The sequence below is a fragment of the Orycteropus afer genome, unplaced genomic scaffold (assembly GCF_000298275.1).
Source record: "Orycteropus afer afer isolate SDZICR_OR568_19922 unplaced genomic scaffold, OryAfe1.0 scaffold00030, whole genome shotgun sequence".
Taxonomy (NCBI): domain Eukaryota; kingdom Metazoa; phylum Chordata; class Mammalia; order Tubulidentata; family Orycteropodidae; genus Orycteropus; species Orycteropus afer.
In genome coordinates this window covers 13,266,294-13,291,651 of record NW_006921617.1, presented here as the reverse complement: position 1 = coordinate 13,291,651, position 25,358 = coordinate 13,266,294, and the positions used below count along the sequence as shown (strand labels likewise).

The 25,358-nt window shown below is 36.9% G+C and overlaps 1 protein-coding gene across 1 annotated transcript in view; it reads right to left on the bottom strand.

Moving 5' to 3' along the window:
• The window catches only part of ESCO1 (establishment of sister chromatid cohesion N-acetyltransferase 1), a 48,726-nt gene that overhangs the window by 17,311 nt on the left and 6,057 nt on the right, over positions 1 to 25,358 (bottom strand). The window contains exons 2-5 of the mRNA XM_007935597.2: positions 19,251 to 19,365; positions 17,980 to 18,040; positions 17,007 to 17,121; positions 12,267 to 12,398 (exon numbers count right to left, since the gene is read on the bottom strand). Coding sequence (XP_007933788.1) covers positions 12,267 to 12,398; positions 17,007 to 17,121; positions 17,980 to 18,040; positions 19,251 to 19,365 — 423 coding nt within the window. The remainder of the gene's footprint in view (positions 1 to 12,266; positions 12,399 to 17,006; positions 17,122 to 17,979; positions 18,041 to 19,250; positions 19,366 to 25,358) is intronic.

Below are 25,358 nucleotides of genomic sequence, written 5' to 3'. Positions count from 1 at the left end.
TACTGGAAAATTCAAATCACTCATCAAGTCAAAACTACAGCCATGGCTCAAGACTTACTCAAATATTTATTTAGAAGTGAAAAAAAAAAAAAAAATGAATGCAAAACTTAGTCAGTGGAGTACTTAGACTTGAGGTAGTGGGGTAGGGCGTGACTGCAAAGGGAGAACAATGGAGCTTGAGGAGCCAGGAATGTTGTTTCTTGTTATGTGAGTGGGTACATTAACTTTATGCATATTCACCACACAGCTATTCACATCATTATTTGCACACTTTTCTTTACACGTTATATTCCAATAAAAAATTTACTTGAAAATAATTACAAGAGGAATTTGAAAAACAGGTAACTTAGTCCAAAAGCAATTCTAACAATTATGTTGAAATATATTCTAAACATTACCTTTTAAAAATTATTAGTCTTCAGAAATGAAAGTAAATTAAAATTATTCAAAATTTAGTTACAATGCTCTACTCGAGGAGTACCCAAGATAGAAAGCATATAAAGTGCAGAAAAGCTTCATGAGGCATTAAATTATGGATTCATGAAATACTTTGTTGAAATAGATTTTAATTGCAAATGTTTATTTACACATATTTTTAAAAAGAGCAAGGATATACACCAAAATACAAACAGAGGTTATCTGAGTGATGACATCATAGTGATACAATTTTTTTCCTTTTAACTTACTTGTATTTCCTGCTTTCTCTACTGTAATAAAATGGTCCAATGAAAATAAATACTCTTAACTGTCCCAAGCAGCTGGTTTTAAATAGGTATATGGACATTTCTTAGTGAAAATAATCTTGCATTAATGACAATACTGATATATGTTTTTCTAGTCAAGTGGGGGCATACTGAACTTTTAAAAAGTGTCTGAAAAAAGCCAAACTACATAACCTTTTTAAACCTCAGTTTCCTCACCTGGATATAAAAAACAATTACCAAACTAAATTAGTGCACGGAGGGATGGACACAGGGAAGAGGTAACTATCGGGAGGAAGTGGGAGGGGAGCTGTTGCGTTGTGGTAAATTGTAGTCACTGTCATGAGACTAAGTGTATGTGAACTGCTGTATGGAAAGTGAATTTGCTCTGTAAATTTTCACCCAAATCACAATAGATAAATAAATAAATAAATAAGGGGGGGAAAAAAAAACACTAAATTAGTGGGAATCTAAATGAGAAAACCCTCCAAAATGCTGAGCACAGTGCCTTGCATAGTAACAAAAAAGAGTTGATAAATAACAGCTCCCATTATCATTATTATGGTAACTAGGCATTTACTTGCAGGTCTTTTAATGTTCAATACCTTCACGCCTTACAAAGTCATTCATGATCCGCCCTCCTCACCTATCTCTTCCAACTTCATCGTTTGCAGCTTTTTCAATACATCACACGGTCACAAGCCATAATGAAATATATTTTCCCCATCTTTTCACATATTGTTGTTTCCTTGACTTGGTAAACCATTGCTCTAAATCTTCCAGGCTCAAAGAACTCCTACTTGTCCTTTCTGACTCTATTCAGACATTAACCTGTCTTCTCCAATCTTTGACTGTCCTTGCTCTCTGTTCATATACTAACCTGTAAGTATTACTACTTTAACATTTTCCATACTATTTAAATATATTTATTTACGTCTTTTGCACTGATTCTCCCATTTGTATCAGTTAAGAGAAGTTATACTTTAATCACAATATCAAAAATTACTACTAAAAGAATAACATTTCCTCTGTCTGCCACTTGGAAGGGGATCTATGTAGGAGATCCTGGATGGAGTGGGAGAACAATGTGGAACAAAACTAAAAATCATTTGGAAAAAAAAAAGGAAGGGGGACCAGGTTTGCTGGTCTGATGGAGCCTGATGGAACCACTGGGACTGTGGCCCCTGGCTGCCCTTTGGGTCTGGAGTTGAACCCGCTGCTATGGCTTCCAGCCAGGTGCAAAACATGCATATGAGGTGAACATCTGCATGAGGTGAACTAGGTGATGCACTCCTTGGAGAGAGCAGTCATGGGAGAATGGAGGGGCTGTGTATGCACAGTGTATGTGTGTGGTGGGGGTACTGGGCTGGAGTATATGAAGGGAAGGACCAGGGGAGGAGGTTGACTATGGGGAGGGAGTGGGAGGGGAACTGCTGCATTGTGGTAAATTGTGATCAGTGTCCTGAGATGGGGTGTATGTGGGCTGCTGTGTGGAGTGTGGGTTTGTTCTGTAGACTTTCACCCAAATCACACACACAAAAATAACATTTCTCTTAAGATATACTTGGGCCAGACCCGCAAATCAAACCAGAAGAATTATGAGATTTTTTTCTCTTCTATCACCCTCAAATAAAATAATTCATCTATTACCCACGCACTGCTATCAAGTCTATTCTGACCCACAGCAAACCCTTTGTAGGACAGTGTAGAAATGCCTCATTGAGTTACCAAGGCTTCCAATCTTCACAGAAACAAGCAGTCATTTTTATCTCTAGGACTTACCAAGGATGGGAGCATGAGCTTCTTAAAGAAGCATGTATGTCACAGGCAGAGATACTCTGCTGCAGACATCTTTCTCCTAGGGAGCACCTGGTAGGTTCAAACTGCCAACCTTTTAGTTTGCTGTTGAGTGCTTAAAGACTGCACCACCAGGGTTCCTATTTCTCTATTTGTTGTTGTTATGTGCCATCCAGTTGGCCCCAACTCATAGCGACCCCTCCTTGGGTTTCCAAGGCAGTATCACTACGGGAAGTAGATTGCCCCATCTTCCTTCCAAGGAATGGCTAGTGGGTTTGAACCACTAGCCTTCTGGTTAGCAGTCAAGTGCCTTAGGCACTACACCACCAGAGCTCCCATTTCTCTATTTGTTGTTGTTATGTGCCGTCGAGTTGGCCCCGACTCATAGTGACCCCTCCTTGGGTTTCCGAGGCAGTATCACTATGGAAGTAGATTGCCCAACCTTCCTTCCGAGGAGTGGCTTGTGGGTTTGAAGAGCCAGCCTTCTGGTTAGCAGTCAAGTGCCTTAGGCACTATGCTACCAGAGCTAATTTAGTTTAGTATCTTCCCACTTGTAGCAACTATTTCTAACTATATAATTATTATTTGTATTTGATGTAAATCTTATTTTAAGGTCACCTGGGACTTAGGAAGGCACTCTGGTAGCACAGTGCCTAAGGCATCTGTTAACCAGAAGGTTGGTGGTTCAAACCCACCAGCCACTCCATGGAAGCAAGACTGGGCAATCTACCTCTGTAAAGATTTACCACCTTGGAAAACTAATGGGGGTCGCTATGAGTTGGAATTGACTCGATGGCAGTGGATCTGGTTTGGGTTGGGTTGGGATTTAGGAGCTCTGATGGTATAGCAGTAAAGACATTTGGCTGCTAACCAAAAGGTCAGTGGTTTGAATCCAGCAACTGTTCCACAGAAAAAAAAGATGAGGCAGTCTGCCGCCATAAAAATTTACAGCTTTGAAAACCCAATGGGAGTAGCTATGAGTTGGAATCGATCTAATGACAGTGAGTTTCATTTTTCTTGATCTGGAACTTAGTGAGTATACCTACTGACCTCATTAGTATTACTCATGATTTTAAAAAGAATTCATGATCCAAACTCCCTTATACCCAAAAATACATATATCCACTGATGAATGTCCTACCAAAAATACGTATTTCGGTGTCATATTCACAGCTAAGATGAAAAAAAGTCACAAAAGATCACTGTTCCTGTTATAACAGGACATCAGATAAACAAAAAAAGCATGATTTTCTTTAAAAGCATTAAAGAGCTGTGGACACAAAAAAGTCTGAACAAACTGATTGCCAAGAAGCCCTTCCTAGGAGAGTAGAGATCAGTAGTCATTTTTATCCCAAGGACATTTACCAAGGCTGAGAGGATAGGGGAAGAAGCATGCATGCCACAAGTAGAGGTACTTTGTTGGGACAAGAAGAAACCAATCAAACTTCTGACAGCCATAATAAGTAGGCTGACATGGTAGACTGAAATTCTTAGGAGTTCTAAACACTGAATAATTCTCCACCAATTAGCTCGCATAAGACAGCTGCTGAGATGGACTTGAAAGTAGAGAGATCTGTGTTTTGAGGTGTTAGAAAGCAAAAGTGAACTGAAAACTAACTAACCAACCCACCTTTGACTCAGTTCAATTACTAATTAGACACAAAAGCTCAGCCCTTTACCATGGTTGCCTTACTGAAAAGGAGAGCTCTTGTGGAGGGAAAATATTATCTACTTTACTCTTTGTTATTCCTTTATACACAATGTCCGATGTACAATATGGGGAGATAATGCAAACAAAGAGAAAATGATGATCTAAGATCAAGAGAAAATATGTCAATAGAAACAGACCCAGAATGACTCAGATATTTGCATTAGTAGAGAACTTTAAAATTGGTATTATAAATGTTAAAGATTTTAAAGAAAAAAGATGGAGAAACTGTGAAAAGATTCCAGCTGATAAACTGAAACTCTAAAAAATGTATATACTATGATAAAAAGGATTACAAGTATTATCTTCATATATAAAAGAAAATATATCTTATAAAAATCATTAAATACAAACAAAAGAAAAATCACTGGAATAAGACAATCTATAATTTCTTATATCACAGTCAGAAAAAGAGTTAAATTACTTTGACTATTTTTCTATGTGAAGAACCAGTTTAAGCACTTATAATACAGTCAGGTATATAATTCTGTGTGCAAACCTAGTTAATATACCTCTAGCTGTCACAATGAATTCAAATTTGGACTGCTTTACATATTTTAAAATGCATTACTAAACGTTTTATTTTGATTGACTTGTAAATATACACACTCAGTTCTATATCCCCTAACCCACTGCCATCAAGTCTATCCCAACTCACAGGACCCTACAGGACAGAGTAGAACTGCCCCATAGGATGCCAAGGCTGAAAATCTTTACAGAAGTAGACTGCGCCATTTTATATAAGGGAACATTGAGGATCCTGGAACCAATGCCCCACAGATACCGAGGGATGACTATACCTGCTTTGCTCTAATTCATACTGTTTACTTTACTTACATCTGTTTTACAATGTAACTGCTTTATACTTCATATTAAAATTACTTGATTTGAGAAAGTGCCAAAAGTAGCAAAATTAGTTTTTATATCATAAATAGTATCAAAGGAGAAACCAAACCCACTGACACCAGGTTAATTTTGACTCATAGTGATCCTCATTAGGCTTTCAAGGGTATAAGCCTTATCTTTCTCCCACAGAATGGCTGGTGGGTTCAAAATACTGACCTCTTGGTTAGCAGCCGGTAAGTTTAGCTATTGCGTCACCAGACCTCCATATACACCCTAAAAGATACTTAATTACATTATCAATTCCGAATGAACTAGAATCAACAAATACTGAAGTTGCCAAAGCCCAGAGAGATCTTCCAATTTAATCTATGAGCTTGTAGTGTTTTAGGAACAGAAAAGAAAAGCCACTTGAATGGAATATTTTAAGTAAGGAAAATCGTGTTAGGAGGTTAGACTTCGATGCCATAGTTAATTAGCTTGGATTTTATACTATATATAATGAGAATGGAACAGAGAATTTTAAGTAGGAGAATGATATAATCCAATTTAAGTTTTTTAAAGATTACTCCAGACACAATGGAGAACTGACTGGGAACAGGGAGACCAGTTAGGAAATCACTGTACAAGCAGTTCAAGCAAGAAACAATACTGACTTGGTTTAGAATAATAGCAGAAAAAACTAAGTGGGAATATTTGAATCTATTTTAAAGGTAAAATTTACTAATGGATTGAATATAAGGCGTGCACTAAAAAGAAGACTGGAGGATTATTTCCAAGTTTTCAGATTGCCACTGAGTAAATGGTGGTACCATTTCTGGAACAGGAAAAACCAAAGAAAGAACAGATTAAAGAAATTTTATTTAATATTAGATGCAGCATCTCCCTCTCTAGATTCTGTGAATGCTTTAAAAATTTCTTGCATATAATAATCGTATTAAAGGCATTTTTCCTCCACTATGCTTGAGACAGGAGCTCTGGTGGCATAGTGCCTAAGGCATCTAACTGCTAACTAGAAGGCTGGTGGTTCAAATCCACCAGCCACTCCTCCGAAGGAAGGTTGGGCAATCTACTTCTGTAGTGATATCGTCTCGGAAACCCAAGGTGGGGTCACTATGGGTCAGATGCAACTCGACAGCAGTGAGTTTGGTTTGTTTTTATGCATTTTCATTTAACAAATTGCTGTCTGTTTTTAAAAAGTATTTTTCAACCTTCAACACAGGGTATTATAGCCTTAGACTTATCCACAGTAAGTTAACAAAACTCAGACATAACTGACCAGGCTCTGAGCTCCTGCTATAAATCTACCAGCTTCCTATTGCCTAATGCTTCCAGAATACAATTTTAATAGCTGGCTTCTTTGCCTCAGATTCAGTCAAGGCTTGAAAATCTATATTCCTGTTCTGCTATTTATTTTACTTCTATCTCACACTTATTCTCCTCCTCTTTTTCCTAATCATCTTCAAAAGATATAAAGAAAAACTATACAAAATATATACAGACCAAGGTTTTTTAGGGGTTACCAGGGGTGGGAGAGTGGAAAAAGGGAAAAATCACATGGGCTACAGGTAGGGCTGCTGTAGATAAACTTGACATTTGTAAAGAGTTGAAGGTACAAAAGTTCTGTGACAGATATGTTTTCAATAATGACCAAAAAAAAAGAGAGAGAGTAGCTGCTGAGGCTGCTTATGTACAACCAAAAATCTCATGGGATTTGGGTTCCTGGTTTATAGGCCAGGCTTATGGTTTCATGGGACATCCCAGTTCATTGTTTAGTATTTCTGTTCTACCTCCCACTTTGTTCCATAGTGGACCAAGTCTTAAAAACTTGCAAGGGGCCATCCAAAGCACAACAGTTGATCTTTATTCTCCTGGAGCAACAAAGAAGGAGAGTCAGTAATAGGAAAATATGGAATGCCTTCATGAATAACTGCCTCTTTTGCCATGAGACCACAAGAACTGGGCGGTGTCTGGCAAATACTATTGAACGTTTTGATTACAGATTCTATAGGAGAATCTTGATTAAAAGGGGTGGAAATGCAGATATCCTGGACTCCAGACTTTCTGGAGCCAGGGGGACTGGATGAATCTGTAAAATTATTGCTCTGAGATAATCTTTAAAATTTAAAGCAAAAATATCCCCTGAAGTCTTCTTAAAACCAAATAATTTAGCTAACTAGTAAAGAATGTCTGCTTTAAGGATTGTACTTTTAAAAATATCTATACAGTTTCAAAATGACAACAATCAAAAGACTGGATAGGAAACCTGGGGAGCAGTGAGATTAAGTGAATTGGGTAGGAAGAATTCAGAAGAGGGGGGTGAAAATGGCTGCACAATTCAAAGAATGTAATGTCATTGAACTGTACATGCAGAAAGGGTTGAAACGGTATATGTTTCACTGTGTACATTTCTCAAGAACAAAAAAATAAAATTTAAGAAAAAATAATATAGAAGTAAACTCATGTACACTCCATTTTGATATAAGTTAAGTTTAAGCATGATTTCCATAAATTAGAAATTTAGAGTTATTTGTGACTTCTCTCCTTGGCTTTCTATAGCAGTACTGTCCATCAGAACTCTCCTCTGCAATACAAATGTTCTATTTCTATATTGTCTAATACAGTAACTATGAGCAAGATATGGCTATTGACTACTGGCTAGTGTGACTGAGGAATAGCATTTTCTTTTTTTTTAGTTGTGATTTGGGTGAAAGTTTACGGAGCAAAAATTCACTTTCCATATAGCAGTTCACACACATTGTCTCATGACATTCACTACAATTTATCCGAACGCAACAGCTCCCCTCCCACTTCCTCCTGATAGTTAATTACCTCTTCCCTGTGTCCATCCCTCCACGCACTCCTGCCCCCTGAACTGTCTCCCTGTACATAAACAGCCCTTCTTTGTCCCATGATTGTTCTCTCCAAGGAGTGTATCTACCTCAGGTACATGTTCAACTCATATGCCTGTCTTTTGTTTGGCTGGAAGCCACAGGTGTGGGTTCAATTCTGACCTGAAGGGCAGCTAGGGACCATAGTCTCAGTGGTTCCACGAGGCTCTATCAGACCAGCAAACCTGGTGCCCCCCCCCCTTTTTTTAATCCCAAATGATTTTGAGTTTTGTTCTACATTGTTCTCCCTCTCTATCCAGGATCAGGAATAACATTTTTAATTTCATGTAATTTAGTGGCTACTATATTGGGTAGTACAGCTCTGTAGCCAATCAAAGATCTGTGAAATCTTTCTTTACAGTTTCTCTCACCATCAGTATTTTCCCATATTCAATGTCAGAGTAATTCCAGACTGTATGTACCTCACACAAGTACTACTCTCTCCCTAAATGCCATTGAAATAATTATTTCTCTTCCTATGCTCCACTGAAATATTATTTCATTATTTTAATTTCACTATGCCATATACTCTGCTCAAAATCCAACACATAAAAGAACAGAAAGAATGAAGTCCAAATGGCATTTAAAATATTCCATAATCTGATCCATTTTTTAGCTTAAAATCTACAAAAATCTGACTTAAAAAGATCTACTCATTATTCCTCCAAAGACGTCAAGCTTTTACATGCTTTAATTATATTATGCTATAAATCACAGATGGCTTCTTGTTGTTGTTGCTGTTGTAGTATGCTGTCGAGTCGGACCCAACTCATAGCGACCCCTCCTTGGGTTTCCGAGGCAGTATCACTACGGAAGTAGATTGCCCCATCTTCCTTCCGAGGAGTGGCTGATGGGTTTGAACCACCAAACTTCATGGTTAGCAGTCAAGTGCCTTTAGGCACTACGTTACCAGAGCTCCCGATGACCCCTTATCTCCAGTTTGAAAAATCAAATCTTAACTCTCCCCCTACTATGAAAATAGATTTCTCTTCTGCCCACTACTACTCTAAGAAAGTAATTATCACTCCTAAATTGCAATGTCAATGTATGATTTATTTGAATATCTAATATTGATTTATTGCTTTAGCAGTTCCTTAAAACATTCCTTGTTGTTTAACCTTCTATTTCTTTCAGAATTTGCTCCTAAACATGAAGGCAAGAGCACATCACACAGCCCTGAGAGTAGTGCCCTCCACACAGCATTCTCACAGGTCAACGAATTTAAAGGCAATATGAAAGTATATAAGAAAAAAAGGGTTAAATTATGAGAGTTTTTTTTTTTTGGGGGGGGGGGGCAAAGAATGACCCAAATGTCATTTTTCTGCATTACTGAAAGCAAAAAGAAATTAAAAATGATCAATAAAACATCAAGCAAAACACAGCTGAGGTCCTGATAAGTTCCTAGCCTGGTAACATGGCTCAATGCTCAACTTAAATCTATACCATTAGAGAAATAAGGAGCCCTGGTGGTGTAATGGTTACGAACTTGGCTGCTAATCAAAAAGTTGGCTGTTCAACCCACCCAGTGGCTCTGTGGGGAAAAAAAGACCTGGTGATCTGCCCTGGCAAAGATTACAGCTTAGAAAACCCTTTGGGGCAGTTTTACTCTGCCATACTGGGTCACTATGAATTAAAAATCAACTCAATGGCACCTAACAACAATAGAGAAGAACTTTTCCTGCTTTCTCCTCACACGCTTAAGAAACAGTACCTATGTTATAAAGGAAAACCGAAGCCATTCCTAGATCTAACCTAGAGTCCAGGCTCCCAGAGGCATCAAGGCTCCTTCCTAAATTGCTTCTAAAAAGTCAAATGAAATACATTTCCCTAAATTGCATCAATGAGGCAGATGAAATAAAATGAAGGAACAGAGAAAGAGAGCACCCACCATGCTCTCCCCAGCCAAAGAAAATAAAAGAGATCAAAAACAGAAAAAGAATATTTTAAGAACAGACTCTGTATCGATTTGTACTTTTAAGTATATAATTTAAATATTATTTTAACTTACTGAAAATAGGACTTCAGCCATTTCTAACTGTCATGTCATTATTAACCCATCCAGGGGAAATGTTTACCCCAAGGAAAGGGTACTTATTTTCTAAAGAATGTCTGATTAAATTTGAAAAGTGAAATTCATTGTTGCTAACTTATCCTATTTTTTAAATTGTCTTAAAATAGAACAAATCTTTATTTCCAGTTCCTGAACACTGTCCATTTGAAATGAACTAAAGCCAGAGCACCAAATAACTTCTTTTCTATGTTCTTTTCTCCAAGAAACATACACAGAATGTAAAATTGAAACAAAATAAAATTTGATGTCTGTCAGGCACTTTAAGTGCTTAATACCTGTATAAGGCATGATACCAGGTGCTGAATAAACATTTAATGTCCTAAGTCAAAATCCAGAGCTATAATCATAGCAAAATATCTCTAAGATAGTAGGTCCCATAGACCTGATTCTAACACAGGTAACAGCAGAAGTGCCCCCACAAGATTTTCACTGTAATCTTTATGGGAGCAGACTGCCAGGTTTGACTCTCGTGGAGCTGCTGGGTATGTTCACACCACCAGTCTTTTGATGAGTGTTTACCTGTTTGTACCACCAGGACTCTTCATCTTTAAGATATGCTTTTATCCTCTTTCTATAACACTAAAACAGAACGCTACATTTCAGAGAATTATCTACCTTAGATTCTATGTATGCCTACAATTGAAAACAGCAAAAGATAAGAATATTGACTGTGATGGTAGCAAAGGATGGCCAACTGCTAAACTCAATTCCTTCTCTTAAGGTTATTTCAAAAATGAAAATAACCCTTAGATCTGTCCCATCAATGGGGAAGGAGTATTAGGGGTGGCTGGGGCAGAAATCACATTGCTTTGCAGTTTTGCAGGAGAGCCAGAATTTGTTTAGAAGGTGATGACTTTGCCTTGTTCTATAAATCAACTTCCCTTGCTACAATGAAGAGCAGAGTACATAGTTCCTGATTGATTTCTTTACTGCTCCTCTCAGAAATTAAGAACTTTCCCTAGGGTGAAGAATTAAGCTTTTTAAACCTATTAAAAAAAAACTTATGACACTAAATTATAGCAAGAATCAAATCATGTAAATTGAGCAGGGTTTATGTGATCTAACCTTTACCAGGTTCATGTATATAAAATAAAAATTTCCTGTCCCAACTGGGGTACCAAAAAATAAGTAAAAATATTTTTGCCTCATAAGTATTCTATAATATAGCTACCTAATAGAGCTATTTTTATTTTCAAGTTGCAAGAATATTAATATAGTTAAACTGGAAAAATATAAATTTCAAATGATAAAGCAATACTTAGCTATAGTCTATAAGCCCATACAACTTATACTTTATTTAATTGAGTGAGAGAAAGTGTGTATGTGGAAAAGGCAGATGAAACAGAAAATAGAAGGGAACCAAAAAAAAAAAAAAGAAAATCCCACTTATCTTCGGTAAAAATAACTGGATGAATGAGACACGAATAAAACCCTTCAACATCTGGTGCATATAGAAAGGTCTATATGGAATGAATGGGTGATCTCAGTTCAGATATCCTGGAGGTCTTATCAATGTGAGTGTACAGTACTGAAGGTAACATGTATAGAGTAAAAAATAGATTCCATTTCAGATACGAGTAAACAGCAATTACATTAAATTACTATTTTCACAAGATATCTGAAATGGTCCAAAATTGCTAACAATTTTGCTATTTCCAGAAACAAATATTAAATAATATCCATTATGCCTCAAATGCACATATATTAAGACATAATTTATACTAAAACATATTTACTTTGTGGGATTTTTTTTAGTATAACAAAATTCCGAGCTCTTAACCGTCTAGAATTTTCTCCTTAATTTTATAGAGAAAAACTCTCATGATAGAGAAGGTAAAGGAAATCCCAAAACCACCTAATTGGTAAAATATCTATCACTAGGAATCCCAAAATACAAAGCTGTGCCAAGCTATGTGAGTATTAACGAGGTTCATCAATACTTAATAATTATTTTAAAAAACAAAGGATATAAAAAATACTCAAGCTGAATTGTACTACTTCTTAGAAGAGGTACTGTAATTACTTAAAAAATATAATTAAAAAAAAAAAATCCCACAATATAAACCAGCCAGAATAAACTAGCTGGCTTCTATGCTTGGTTTTGTTTTTTAAATAAACCAGTATTTACACTGCATAGCTTTTTTGCTTCCTAAAAACAGAACTTTTTCAATGATTTAAATTTGGTAATTCATCTCACTAACATCCTAACCTTAATTATCTGAGTTTACATTTTAGAAAGCATGAATTCTACTTACCACATATTTCACAGCACTTATAAACTGGTTGTGGAAGAGCAGGTGCTGTGTTTCATCTTCTGGATTTGAGGCTGTGTAAAGCATTCCACAGACATTACAGGAAATGGCTCCAAATCTTTTCTGTCCTGCATCCTATTTTAAAAAATGAAAATAAAAAGTTCCCCCCCCCAAAAAGAAATTATTCTAGAGCATTGGCCTCTAAGGCTATAATGTGAACAACATGAGAAACTACTTAATCTCTATGAATAACATTCAATAATATTAATTATAAAAATAAAGATATTAACCTTCAAAATCCGTAATTTTATTCATTAAGAAACATCTCCATTAAAAAAAAAATTAAAATTCCCATTTTAATAAAATGATCCCTGACTTCACAGAATACAATGATAACTCAAAGGAATTGAGAAATATCCTAAACACTACAAACTTAGTCCTGAAATCCCAAATAACAAAGAATACATAAATGAGAATATGTATTTCACACTTTCCAAAATTAGGCTACTACAGTCTAGAACTCACAGAAACCCTTGTAGAACTGCTCCATAGGGTTTCCAATACTGTGAATCTTTACAGAAGCAGATTTTCTCATCTTTCTCCTGCAGAGCAGCTGGTGTAGTCCAACCACTGACATTCTGGTTAGAAGGCAAATGCTTCAACCACTATGCCACCAAAGCACCTCAGATCCCAGAGCTATAACGTCGCCAAGAGTCAGAATAGATTCGATGGCAGTGGATTTTTATAGTCATGAAGGAATAGTGTTTTATGGACTCTATCTTTTCATACTCAAAGCTTCCAGTTTATTGGTAAAAATTAAGAAGTTCATAAGTATATCTTAAAGAATATGAAAGATTTAAAAATAACGAAAGCAAAATGTTAAGAGAAATAAAGTTAAAAGAGATCAAATCTATCTAACCATGCAGAACTAAAACTAAAAGCCAGTTGCCGTCCAGTCGACTCCAACTCATGGCAATCCCCTGTGCATCAGAGCGGAACTGTGCCCCATAGGGTTTCAATGCCTGATTTTCCAGTACCAGATCACCAGGCCTTTCTTTCTAGGAGCCTTTGGGTAGATTCCAATCTTAACCTTTCCGTTAGCAGCCTGATACTATCTGCAGCACCTAGGGACTCCATACGAACCTAATTCTAACAAAACAGATGTTTTGGAAAAATCTGTCCTCTTCTCAAGATACTCTATTGTCACTTGCTTAAAATCTGTCATAAAAATTCCTAAATCTTCCATGAGTATATGGACTCCATTTTTTTACTGTCTTGAAAATCTGTTCTGTTTAATGATTTTCTTCTACACAGTTTACAGACATTAAAAAGAAAATTTTGATGTTACCTGAAACTCTTGATAAAAGGTACAATTTTTACAATTATTTTTATATTAAATAAACAAGAAACACTAACTCCTATTCACATTTCCGGTATGGAGTAACAACTATTTTACAAACTGTTTTCTATTCTTGTCCTTCACTGATATCATGAAAATTTCTACTATATGACTGAACTTTTAAAATAAACTAAAAAAAAAAAAAAAAAAAAAAAATAATCCTTTTTTCTGCTCTATGATTATGCAATTTGAGCTACCAACTGAAAGGAATAAGATCTAATGTCTTAGAACTAGTGTCAAATGGCAAGAAGAAATTAAATAGTAACTAAATGTGCATAAATTAAAGAGAAATTCATTCTACAGTATGAAAAATACTGATTAAATGTTACCTAAAATTTATTTCAGGCAGTTGAGTAAGCATTTATGCTTCAATTTCCTCAACGATAATGGGAAAAAAACAGAAGCACATTTCACAATTTTTCTATAAGGATTAACTGAGCTGACAAAAGTGGAAGGCTTTCAAAGCATTCAGAAAGTATAGATGGTATCATCATCCCTAGACCAGCATGTCCAACAGAAACAGAATCCACAAATCTAATTTAAAATTTTCTAGCAGTCACGTTAAAGAAACCAAAAAGAAACTGGTGAAATTAATTTTAATGATATATTTAATTTAACCCAACATATAGCACATATTATCGAGCTCTGGTAGCGTAGTGCCTAAGGCACTTGACTGCTCACCCGAAGGCTGGCGGTTCAAACCCACCAGCCACTCCTCGGAAGGAAGGTTGGGCAATCCTACTTCCGTAGTGATACTGCCTCGGAAACCCAAGGAGGGGTCGCTATGAGTCGGGGCCGACTCGACGGCAAATAACAACAACAACAACAACATTTCATGTCATCAATATGAAAAAAAAAAAATTACTAGTGAGATAGGAGTTCTGGTGGTTAAGCATTCAGCTGCTAACCCAAAGGTCAGCAATTTGAACCCATCAGCTGCTCCATGAGAGAAAGATGAAGCAGTGTGCTTCTGTAAAGATTTACAGCCTTGGAAACCCTATGGATCATTTCTAATTCTGTGCTGTAGGGTCTCTGTGAGTTGGAACCAACTAGATGGCAATGGGTTGGATTTATTAGTGAGATACTCTTCATTTTCTGGGGTTCTAGTCTTTTGAAAGTGAGCTCTGGTGGCACTGTGGGCAAAAAATGGGTTGCTAACCAAAAGGTTGGCTGTTTGAACCTACCAGCAGCCCTGCAGAAGAAAGATGAGGCAGTCTGCTTCTGTAAAGATTTACACCCTTGAAATCTCTATAGGGTAGTTTTACTCTATCCTACAAAGTCAAAATCAACTCAAGGGCAGGGGGTTAGTTTTTGAAATGTGTGGGGTTTGTTTTTTTTTCCCACATTTATAAAATATCTCAATTTTGATGATCCACATTTGAAGTGCTCAAGAGTCACATGAAGCTACAATATTGGACAGTGCAGCTCTAGGTTCTATTTGTCTAATCCTGTGTCATTATTATACTGATTTCACAACAAGAATTTTACTAACCCAGATAAAACAAGTTTTCCATTCAATATTCCTTCTGAAGAACTTCTAGACAATTTTTCCGAAGGTATTCTCTCATATAAACATTAGAATCAAACATCCAGTACCAAAAATCATTATTAATAATGCTGACCAGAACATTAAATGTCCCTCTTACTTTGGGTCCCTTCATTTTTTTATGTTATCCTCACTCATTGAATTATGGTGCTGGCAAAGAATAACGAATATACCACGGAGTGCCAGAAGAATGAAGAAATCTGAGTGAAGAAGTATAGCCAGAAAGCTCCTTACAGGTGAGGATGGTGACACTTTGTCTCCTGTATTTAGACATGTTATCAGGAGGGACCAGTCCCTGGAGTAGGACATGATGCTTAGCAAAGCAAAGGGTCAGCAAAAGAGAGGAAGACCCTCAACACGATGGACTGATACAGTGGGTGCAGCAGTGGGCTCAAATACAGCAATGACTGTAAGGATGCTGCATCATTCTGATGCACACAGGGTTACTATGAGTTGGAACCAACTCCAAGGCACCTAAAAAGAACACTCACTTAAATTAGATTTTTAAAAATCATTCAAAGTATCTCCCTCTTTCTAACTTCCCACCACACTGTATTTATTTTCTGTTTCAAATTTACTACTGGTTTGTTGTTGTTGTTGTTATGTGCTATGGAATTGGACCCGACTCTAGAGACCCCTCCTTGGGTTTCCAAGGCGGTATCACTATAGAAGCAGATTGCCCAACCTTCCTTCCGAGTGGCTGGTGGGTTTGATCTGCTGGCCTTTTGGTTAACAGTCTGGTTTATCTTCTTATAAAACATATTTTTAAATTTATGAGGTATAATTACAATCATTTTATGTACTGTTGTTGCTGTTATGTGCCGTCGAGTTGGACCTGACTCATAGCGACCCTTCTTGGCTTTCCGAGACAGTATCACTAATGGAAGCAGATTGCCCAATCTTCCTTCCGAGAAGTGACTGGTGGGTTTGAACCGCTAGCTTTCTGGTTAGCAGTCAAATGCCTTAGACACTACGCTACCAGAGCTCCTTTTATGTACTAAGCTTCCTTTATTTTAATATAGGTATGCATTACTTAACATTCATTCAGACAAATGTCTATCCACATAAGTATCTTTGGTCCCACTGTTTTTTTTTTAAAAAGGAAAGCAGCTCTCCTTTTGCTTATTACTTCCTCCTAATTATTTTAAACTCCAAACCATGACTCTTGCAGCACTTGACCACAGGTGGGATATAGGCAGGTAAGTCAGAGGACAGAGAGCAGGTGGGTGAGACAACAAGCAGGGCTCGGCATCCTAAGTTCTCTCTTCATTTGCTTCCTCTCATTCCATTTTAATTCCTGCTGCTATTGCTGCTACTAGCACCAACTCCTCTGGCTTCCACTAGCAGCTCTAGCAGTAGCTGTGGCAGCAGTGACAATAAGAACAATCGGAAGCAGGCTTCCAAAAGGTTTTAGTATGGTACTCACACAGCATACAAACCATATAACGTCCTATTTCACAGAATGTATCATGGACATTAAGTGACACATAGCTGTACTTAAATCAACTACTGAAAGAAGGTAGTGATCAAATGATCTATCTAAGTAGCAAATATAAAATGAAATACCATCTGTTATAAATGAAGCTAGAAGTATGAACACTGAATTTTTATGATTTGTTACAGGATGAATTCAGTAGTAAGGGGGCATTATATCTGTAATGATATCAAGAATACTTCCAAGATTTATGGTAATAAAAAAGCTTTAAAAAAATGGAATTAATTAATTCTTTACGAACTTGTATAAATAGGATGCTTAAAATAAGTCTTCAGAAAAAACTAAGTCATGTTATATACTTACTATGATCAACTGCTTTTCATCAACTTTCTCTGCTTCTTTTAGTTTTAAGTCCTTTGGAATTTTTATCTCCAAATGAGAATTGCACTTGGGCCAAGGATGATTTGGTGATGTCTCCCTTAAAAAACACAGACAGACAAACAAAAAACTGTCACCTCAAATCACTGAAGGGAACAAAAGTAATATATTTTCTATGTAATACTGACAAACCTCACTCTACAAGAAGAGAAAAATAACCTTTAAAAAAATATCAAGAAAACTACTCATTTACAACAAAACTTCATTACCTACTATCATCTGAACAAGTTTTAAGTTTTACAGTTTCAGCCATCTTAGTCATTACACTTTGTCCTAGATACTGTTTGTTGGTAACACCGAAGGCAAAATAAATGAGATTTAATTTACCTCTGACATTAAAGACAGAACAAAAAGCTATAAAACCATTTAAAAACACTTTTGCAAACTGGTAATACCCAGTATTTCCAACAGTATGGGGAAATAAGGATTCTCAAACACTATTGCTTCAAGTATAAATAGGCACAATCACTTTAGAGGGAAATTTGGCAATGCAGGATAAGTCCTACATGATGAGTTTATCTAGAGATAAAGTCACACAAGTGGGCAGATAAGTGTTTATTGCAGGATTTTATTTTAGTCTTTAGTGGAAATTAGAAACAACCAAATGCCACAAAGTAGAAAACAGTTCAATAAACCATAGGATTTTCACATAACAGAATCTAATCAGAATTTAAAAGAATGAGGTAGAACTGAATGGGAAGTGGAGAAGATGCCCATGATACATTAAGAAAAACAAAAGGTATAATATACTATATATAGGCACAGAAAAAAGTGTTATGAAATGAGAAACTGTATCACTTTCTACATGGAAAACTGAGGCCTACTAGCACAGTTTTTTGGTGGGAAAATCCCACAAACCCAAAAGTTCTCATATTTACTTGTATATTTAACATCTTACCTGTTATCACTGTTTTTAGATGTTTGGTTATTGAGTATACTGTGCTGTTTGGCAACTGAACCTGTAAATTAATCAGTAAGATGGAGTATGCATTAAACTTTATACTAGCTTTCCATCTAATGATCAAAAATCAATTATACAGAAAGGAGAAAAAAAGCAATACACTAAATACTTCATTTTTAATAAAGACCATCTGATAAAGGGAAAACCTCTTTCTTACTTAGAGATTACTCTTCAGAGAAGAGGCAGAAAGACTGTTCCATATATGGACTACAGAATAGCCAAGAGATCTAATGGTAGATCAACAGGAATTTATCTCTGCTTTCACTCAATTACTAGCACTGAACAATAAAAGAAATCCTTTAAATGCCCACTGCAGTCTCAAAATGGAAATACATATATTTCCTTGTTAAAAAAACATAGCCTCTGAAGTTTTAATCACATCAATAAATGCAATTATCAATTCATTTCTAATGAATAAATGCATTTCTCATATTTATATGATACTTCTTCCCCTTCTCCCACTGTGGGAAAAAGTTAAAACGATACGTAATGGCAGCAATTATACGAACATTTTGTTCCAAATATACCTTTCCTTTAGTGGACAGAAACAATAGGAATTATCTTTTTTCTATAGCCCTATGGTGCTTCAGCTGACACAGGTAAGTAAATCTCCATCCATCTGTTCAGTTAATATTTTGTCAAGAAAACATCACTAGATTATAAGAATAGCTTTTATAGACACTGCAGCACTTTTTAAACCCTTAAGAATTAAATTCTGAGAATCATTAAAAGTTGAACAACTGAGGGTTAAAGATAAGAATCTGAAGTGATAAAGCACAAATAGTCATTTATACTTGAGAAGTAATACCGCTTCATTTATACTTAAGAAGTAACTTAAGCAACTCATTGAGTAACACAACTCCTCGGAAGGAAGATTGGGCAATCTACTTCCATAGAGATACCGCCTTGGAAACCCAATGAGGGGTTGCTATGAGTTGAACAGACTTGAGGGAGGGAAGTGAGTTTGGGTTTTTTTTTTGGGACTTAGGAAACTAAGTCACAAAGAAAATAAAAGAATAAAAACAAAAACACTTTTAGAGGGAGACAAGGGGCCTTACTTGGTACTTTAAACAAGTCAATCAACAGAAGAAATTTTTTAAAAAATGGCATTTAAAAAACAAGCAATGGTAAAAAGAATTAACAGGCTTATGTGGTAGAAGACAGTTTCCTGTTTAACAAAAATTCAAATACTATTTTTAAAGCATTACCTGGAAATTTACTCTCTTCTGCATCAATTTTTGCTTGATTAAGCAGAGCTGAAACAGCAGTGGCATTTTCCACTGGAGTATTTTCCAGCTTGGATTCCAAATACAAACTAAAATTCTAAACACATATAATTCAAAATGTTAGTATTTAGTTTTTTTATGTCAACCCTTGGGTCTTATTCTGATACATTTTCATTAAATTTAAACATACTAAGAAACTTCATATTCAAAATAATTCACATAAACATGTGTTAAATATCTCTCCACAAGCTATCCTCTCAGCATCAGCTCCCATTATTCCTTTTCATGGTAAATTCTAAACTTTACCACTCTCACAAATATATTCCACATTCACATGGCTCTATGCTTTTGCTCAGTTTCATCTATCTAGACCTGCAACATCCAAATATGGTAGCCACTGCCACATGTGACAATATACTGAGTACTTAAATGCGGTTAATACAAACTGAGACCTGTTATTTAAAGTGTAAAACACACACCAGACTTCAAATACTTAGTGTTTTAAAAAAAAAAAAAAAAAAAGCTCATGAATAATTTTTGTATTGAACACATTGAAACTATAATATTTTTATACATCAGGTTTAAAAATATTAAAATTAACTTTACATGTTTTCTTTTGCTTTTTTAATGTAACTACCAGAAAATTTTAAATGATTTATGTGGCTCATGTGTTTCTACTGGATAGTCCTAATCTAGAACACAGTTCTCGCCACATAAATTCAACTCATGACTCAAATATGAACCTCTTCCACAAAGCCTTCTCCAGTCTTGCCCAGATCCTTTCCAAAATTCAGAATAATTTTTCTTTGTCTACTTTAATTCTTTCAACTCCTCAGTACTTCCTATTTTCAATTAGTTATCTGTGGTACAATTCATCTGTAACTCTTAAAAGCAAGGATCATATTGCATTTATCTTTGTATGCCCTTCCCCAAAAAACCAAACCTTTTGCCACTGACTTGATTCTGACTCATGGCAATCCCACGTGTTTCAGAGGAAAACCTCCACAGGGTTTTCTTGGCTGTAATCTTTATGGAAAGGAGATCACCAGGTCTCTCTTCTGTGGCAGTGCCACTAAACTCAGCAAACCTGAGCTCAAAACATTTCCACTACACAGGGACCTTACTGTATAACCAAGAGCCCTAATTCAGAGCTTTGCCATAGTAGTCACTCAGTAACTGCCAAAAGAAACTACCTCCAAACTATGAGCAGCTGCTATCACGGAAATTAGAGGAGAAAGAATCAGCTTTTTCCTTATATACCCACTTTACTGGGAGCTCTGGTAGCGTAGTGCCTAAGGCACTTGACTGCTAACCAGAAGGCTGGCAGATCAAACCCACCAGCCACTCCTCAGAAGGAAGAGGGGGCAATCTACTTCCATAGTTATACTGCCTCGGAAACCCAAGGAGGGATCGCTATGAGTCAGGTCCGACTTGACAGCACATAACAACAACAACAACCCACTCTGTTGTGACAAAGCAGCTCTGGTGGCATAGTGCCTAAAGCATTGGCCGTTCAAACCCACCAGCCACTCTGCACAAGACTGGGCAATCTACTCCTGTAGTAATACCACCTCAGAAACCCACAGTGGGTCACTATGAGTCAGAATTGACTCGATGGCAGTGAGTGTGGTTGGCTTATATCGTGATAGTTACAATGATGTGTTTGCATTACTTTCTGTCATTGAAAATCAAAGCAGGAAAAAAAGAGAAAAATAATAACAATGAGATGCTTACTAATTATTCTAATCCTCATTAATAAATAGGAAGGTAGTCAGCAGATTACTGACTTAAAAAACAAATCATAAAATAATTAAGCTTTAATATTCATAAGCTCTGAATAATTTAAATTCAGTCCAAAGAATTCAGAGTAAATTAGATGTTTATCCTTGTCAACCATCATTATTTCACAGTACTTCTGAGATGGACATCATATAATCAAAAGAGCGAAGTTACAGGTGGCCACAGGGAAAGTTTTCAATGATATAAGGTTTGTCCTCTACATTCTCCTACCTCCCCCATATGTATAAATCTGGCTGGGCTCTGAAGCCAGATAGTATCTGTTTATATCCTGACTTCATCACTTATTAGCTAGTCACTCAACCTAGTTACTGAAATCTTTAAGCTTACTTTCCTCATATAAAATAGGTGGCTAACAATAAAACATACATTATAGAGGAAAAGATAAGTAAATTATGGTGATTTCTTCACAGGTATCAAAATACACACAGGTATCAAAATATATCAATAAATACTAAATATACTGCTGACTGCACAAAACGAAGCTGCAAAAACATACAGGTATAAAATGTTAGCATTTATATGCAAACATAAAACATTAAGTATTTTAAAAAATCTGAAGTAATTCAACAAAATGGTAATGCTGCTCAAATCAAAAAGAGTGATATACAGTGTGTGTTAGTCTATGTGGTGGTTCAGAATGTTTGCAATATTCAAGAACACTTAATACTCATAAGGAATCTATACATAGACCGGAAGGCAGTAGTTCAAACAGAACAAGAGGACACTGTATGGTTTAAAATCAGTAAAGGTGTGCATCAGGGCTGTATATTTATTCAATCTGCATAATGAACAAATAATCCAAGAAGCTGGACTATATGAAGAACACAGCATCAAGATTGAAGGAACACTCACCAACAACCTGTAATATGCAGATGAAAAAACACTGCTTGCTGAAAGTGAAGAAGGCTTGAAGACCTAGTTGATGAAGATCAAAGATTACAGCCTTCAGATAGACCTCAAAAGAAAATCACCAAGATGTATCATAACGAAACTCACCAAAACCAAAGACAAAGAATCCTGAAAGCAGCATGGGAAAAATGAAAAGTTACCTAGAAAGGGCAACCAAGACTAAGCTCCGATTTCTCCAGAGAAACCATGCAGGTGAGAAGGTAATGGGATGGTATATAAAAAATCTTGGGGGGGGGTGGAATTTCCCACCAAGAATTATATACCCAACAAAACTGTCCCTCAAACATGATAGTGAAATTAGGGCATATGCAAATAAGAAGAAATTAAGGGCATTTGTTAAAACCAGACCAACCATCAAGAGATGCTAAAGGTCAACAAGACAGAAAATAACAAATGCTGGTGAGGATGTGGAGAGATTGGGACTCTCATACACTGCTGGTGGGAATGTAAAATGGTACAACCACTGTGGAAAGCAGTATGGCGATTCCTCCAAAAGTTGGAACTAGAAATACCATTTGACTCAGCTATTCCATTACTAGGTATATATCCTAAAGAAGTGAGAGCCATGACAAGAACAGACATATGCACAACCCATGTTCATCGCAGCACTGTTTACAATAGCCAAAAGATGGAAACAACCTAGGGGTGTCCATCAACTGAGGAACGGATAACCAAACTATGGTACATACACACAATGGAATACTATGCAACCCTAAAGAATAACCAAGAATCTGCAAAACACCACATAACATGGATGAACTTGGAGGACATTATGCTGAGTGAAATAAGTCAATCACAGAAAGACAAATACTATATTAGTTCACCATCATAAACAGTGTCAAGGAAAGGTTTATATATGGAAGGAAGCTTTCTTTATTGGTTACCAAGGAGGGGAGGGGAGGGGAGGAAACACTGCTAGATAGGTAGAGACAAGTATTGATTTGGGTGAAGGGAAGGGTGATGTACCAAAAGTAAGTGATAACACGGTGGCACTGAGGAAGAGGAAGACACAGAGAGGTACACAGAAGGTATAGACAACAAAGATGAACCCTTTTGAATGTACAGTACTGTATCATCAGTGATGGCAAGCATTGATCTATGGGTGGATAGATGGTGGACAGGCTGAATAACCAGGTATGTCTCTGCAGGAGGGAGTGTGCCCCGACCATGCACAGGGTCAGCACATAATGTTTCTACATGTGTATTGTATGTGCTTTAAGAATGCCTGGGTGTATAGTAGAGCTGACAAGGGGAAAGGTTATGGTGGCTTCTTGACTAGAGCCAGCTACCCAGAAGGAGTGTGTAGTTGGACCTGCAGGCTCTGGACCATTGGTTGCAGGGGACATCAAGCTCAAATGGTATAACACACCACACAAAAACATTGTTCTACATCCTATTTTGGTGAGTAGCAACTGGGGTCTTAAAAGCTTGGAAGCAGCCATCTAGATGCAACCATGGGTTTCTCCTCATCCAGAGCAAAGAAGAATGAAGAAAAGCCAAGATGCGTGGAAACAATTAGTCCAAAGGACTGGTGCACCATGTGATCCTCAGCCTATATGACCATGAGATTGGAAGATCTAGATGGTGCCCAGCTACCACTGTCAACCACTGAGAGGGAGATCAGTGCAGGAGGAGATCCTGAATAGAATGGTAGAACAATGTGGAACAAAACTGAGTATCATAAGAAAAAGACCTGGTTTGCTTGTCTAATAGAGTTTGGTAAGACCCCCTGAGACTATGGCCCCTTCAGGTATGGAACTGAACTCCTGTAGCTTCCAGCCAAATGACAGGCATAAGGGGTGAAAATTTACATCAAGTAGATACACTCCCTGGAGGGATCAATCATGGGAAAACAGGAAGACAGCTAGGGGCAGGGCAGGAATGCATGGGAGGGAAGGACACAGGGAAGAGGTAACTATGGGGAGGAAGTAGGAAGAGAGCTGTTATACTGTGGAGAATTGCAGTCAATGTCATGAAGCAAAATGTGTAAGAATTGCTGTATGGAAAATGAATTTGCTCTGTAGACTTTCACCCAAATGAAAAAAATAAATAAATAAAACAAGAAACAAAAAAAGATTACAGCCTACAATATGGATTACATCTGGACATAAAACAAAAATCCTCTCAATTGCACCAATAAGCAACACTATCATAAATGGGAGAAAAGATGGAAGCTGTCAAGGATTTCATTTTATTTGGATTCACAATCAATACCCATGGAAGCAGCAATCAAGAAATCAAACTATGTACTACACTGGGCAGAACTGCTGCAAAAGACCTCTTTAAAGTGTTGAAGACCAAAGATGTCACTTTGAAGATTAAATTATGCCTGACCCAAACCATGATATTTTCAATAGCCTCATATGCATGTGAGAGCTAGATAATGAATAAGGAAGACTGCAGAAGAAATGATGCTTTCAAATTATGGTGTTGGTGAAGACTAAAGAATAAACACGGACTACTAGAAAAACAAACAAATCTGTCTTGGAAGAAGTACAGTAGGAACGCTCCTTGAAAGGGAGAATGGCAAGATTTCATCTCACATACTTTAGACATATTATCAGGAGAGATCAGTACCTGAAGAAGGATATTCATGCTTGGCAATGTAGAGGGTCAGTGAAAAAGTGGAAAATTCTCTACAAGATGGACTGAAACAGTCGCTGCAACAGCGGGCTCAAACACAGCAATGACTGGGAACCACACAGGGCTGGGCAGTATTTCTGTTATACACAGGGTCACTATGAGTCCAAATCAACTCAAGAGAACCTAACAGCAACAGCTCAGTTTTCACTTGCTTACTGGCCTGACAGAGCCTGGTAAAACCCCCAAGACTATGGCCCCGAGTTACCCTTCAGGCCTGAAACTGAACTCACTTCTGTGGCTTCCAGCCAAATAATACATAAGCACACAGGGTAAACAAACATTTACACCAAGTAGATACATTTCTTAGAATGATCAATCACGGAAGAACAGAAGAGCAGTATTTGCACAAGGAGACAGCACAGGGGGCACAGAATGCATAAGAAAGAAGGACACAGGGAAAAGGTAACTATAGGGAGGAAGTGGGAAGAGACCAGCTATACTGTGGGGATTGCAGTCATTGTCTTTAAACAAAATGTGCTTGTTTATTATAATATTTCAAAAGCATTTCCTCAAAAGTTGAACAGGCCCATCACAAAAGAAGAAATTGAAAAGGTCATCAAAAAATTACCAACTAAAGAAAGTCCTGGCCCAGACGTTTCACCGGAGAATTCTACAAAACATTCAGAGAAGAACTGATACCAATCCTACTCAAACTGTTCCAAAACATAGAGAAGGATGGAATCCTCCCCAACTCATTTTATGAAGCAAGCATAACCTTGATACCAAAACCAGGCAAAG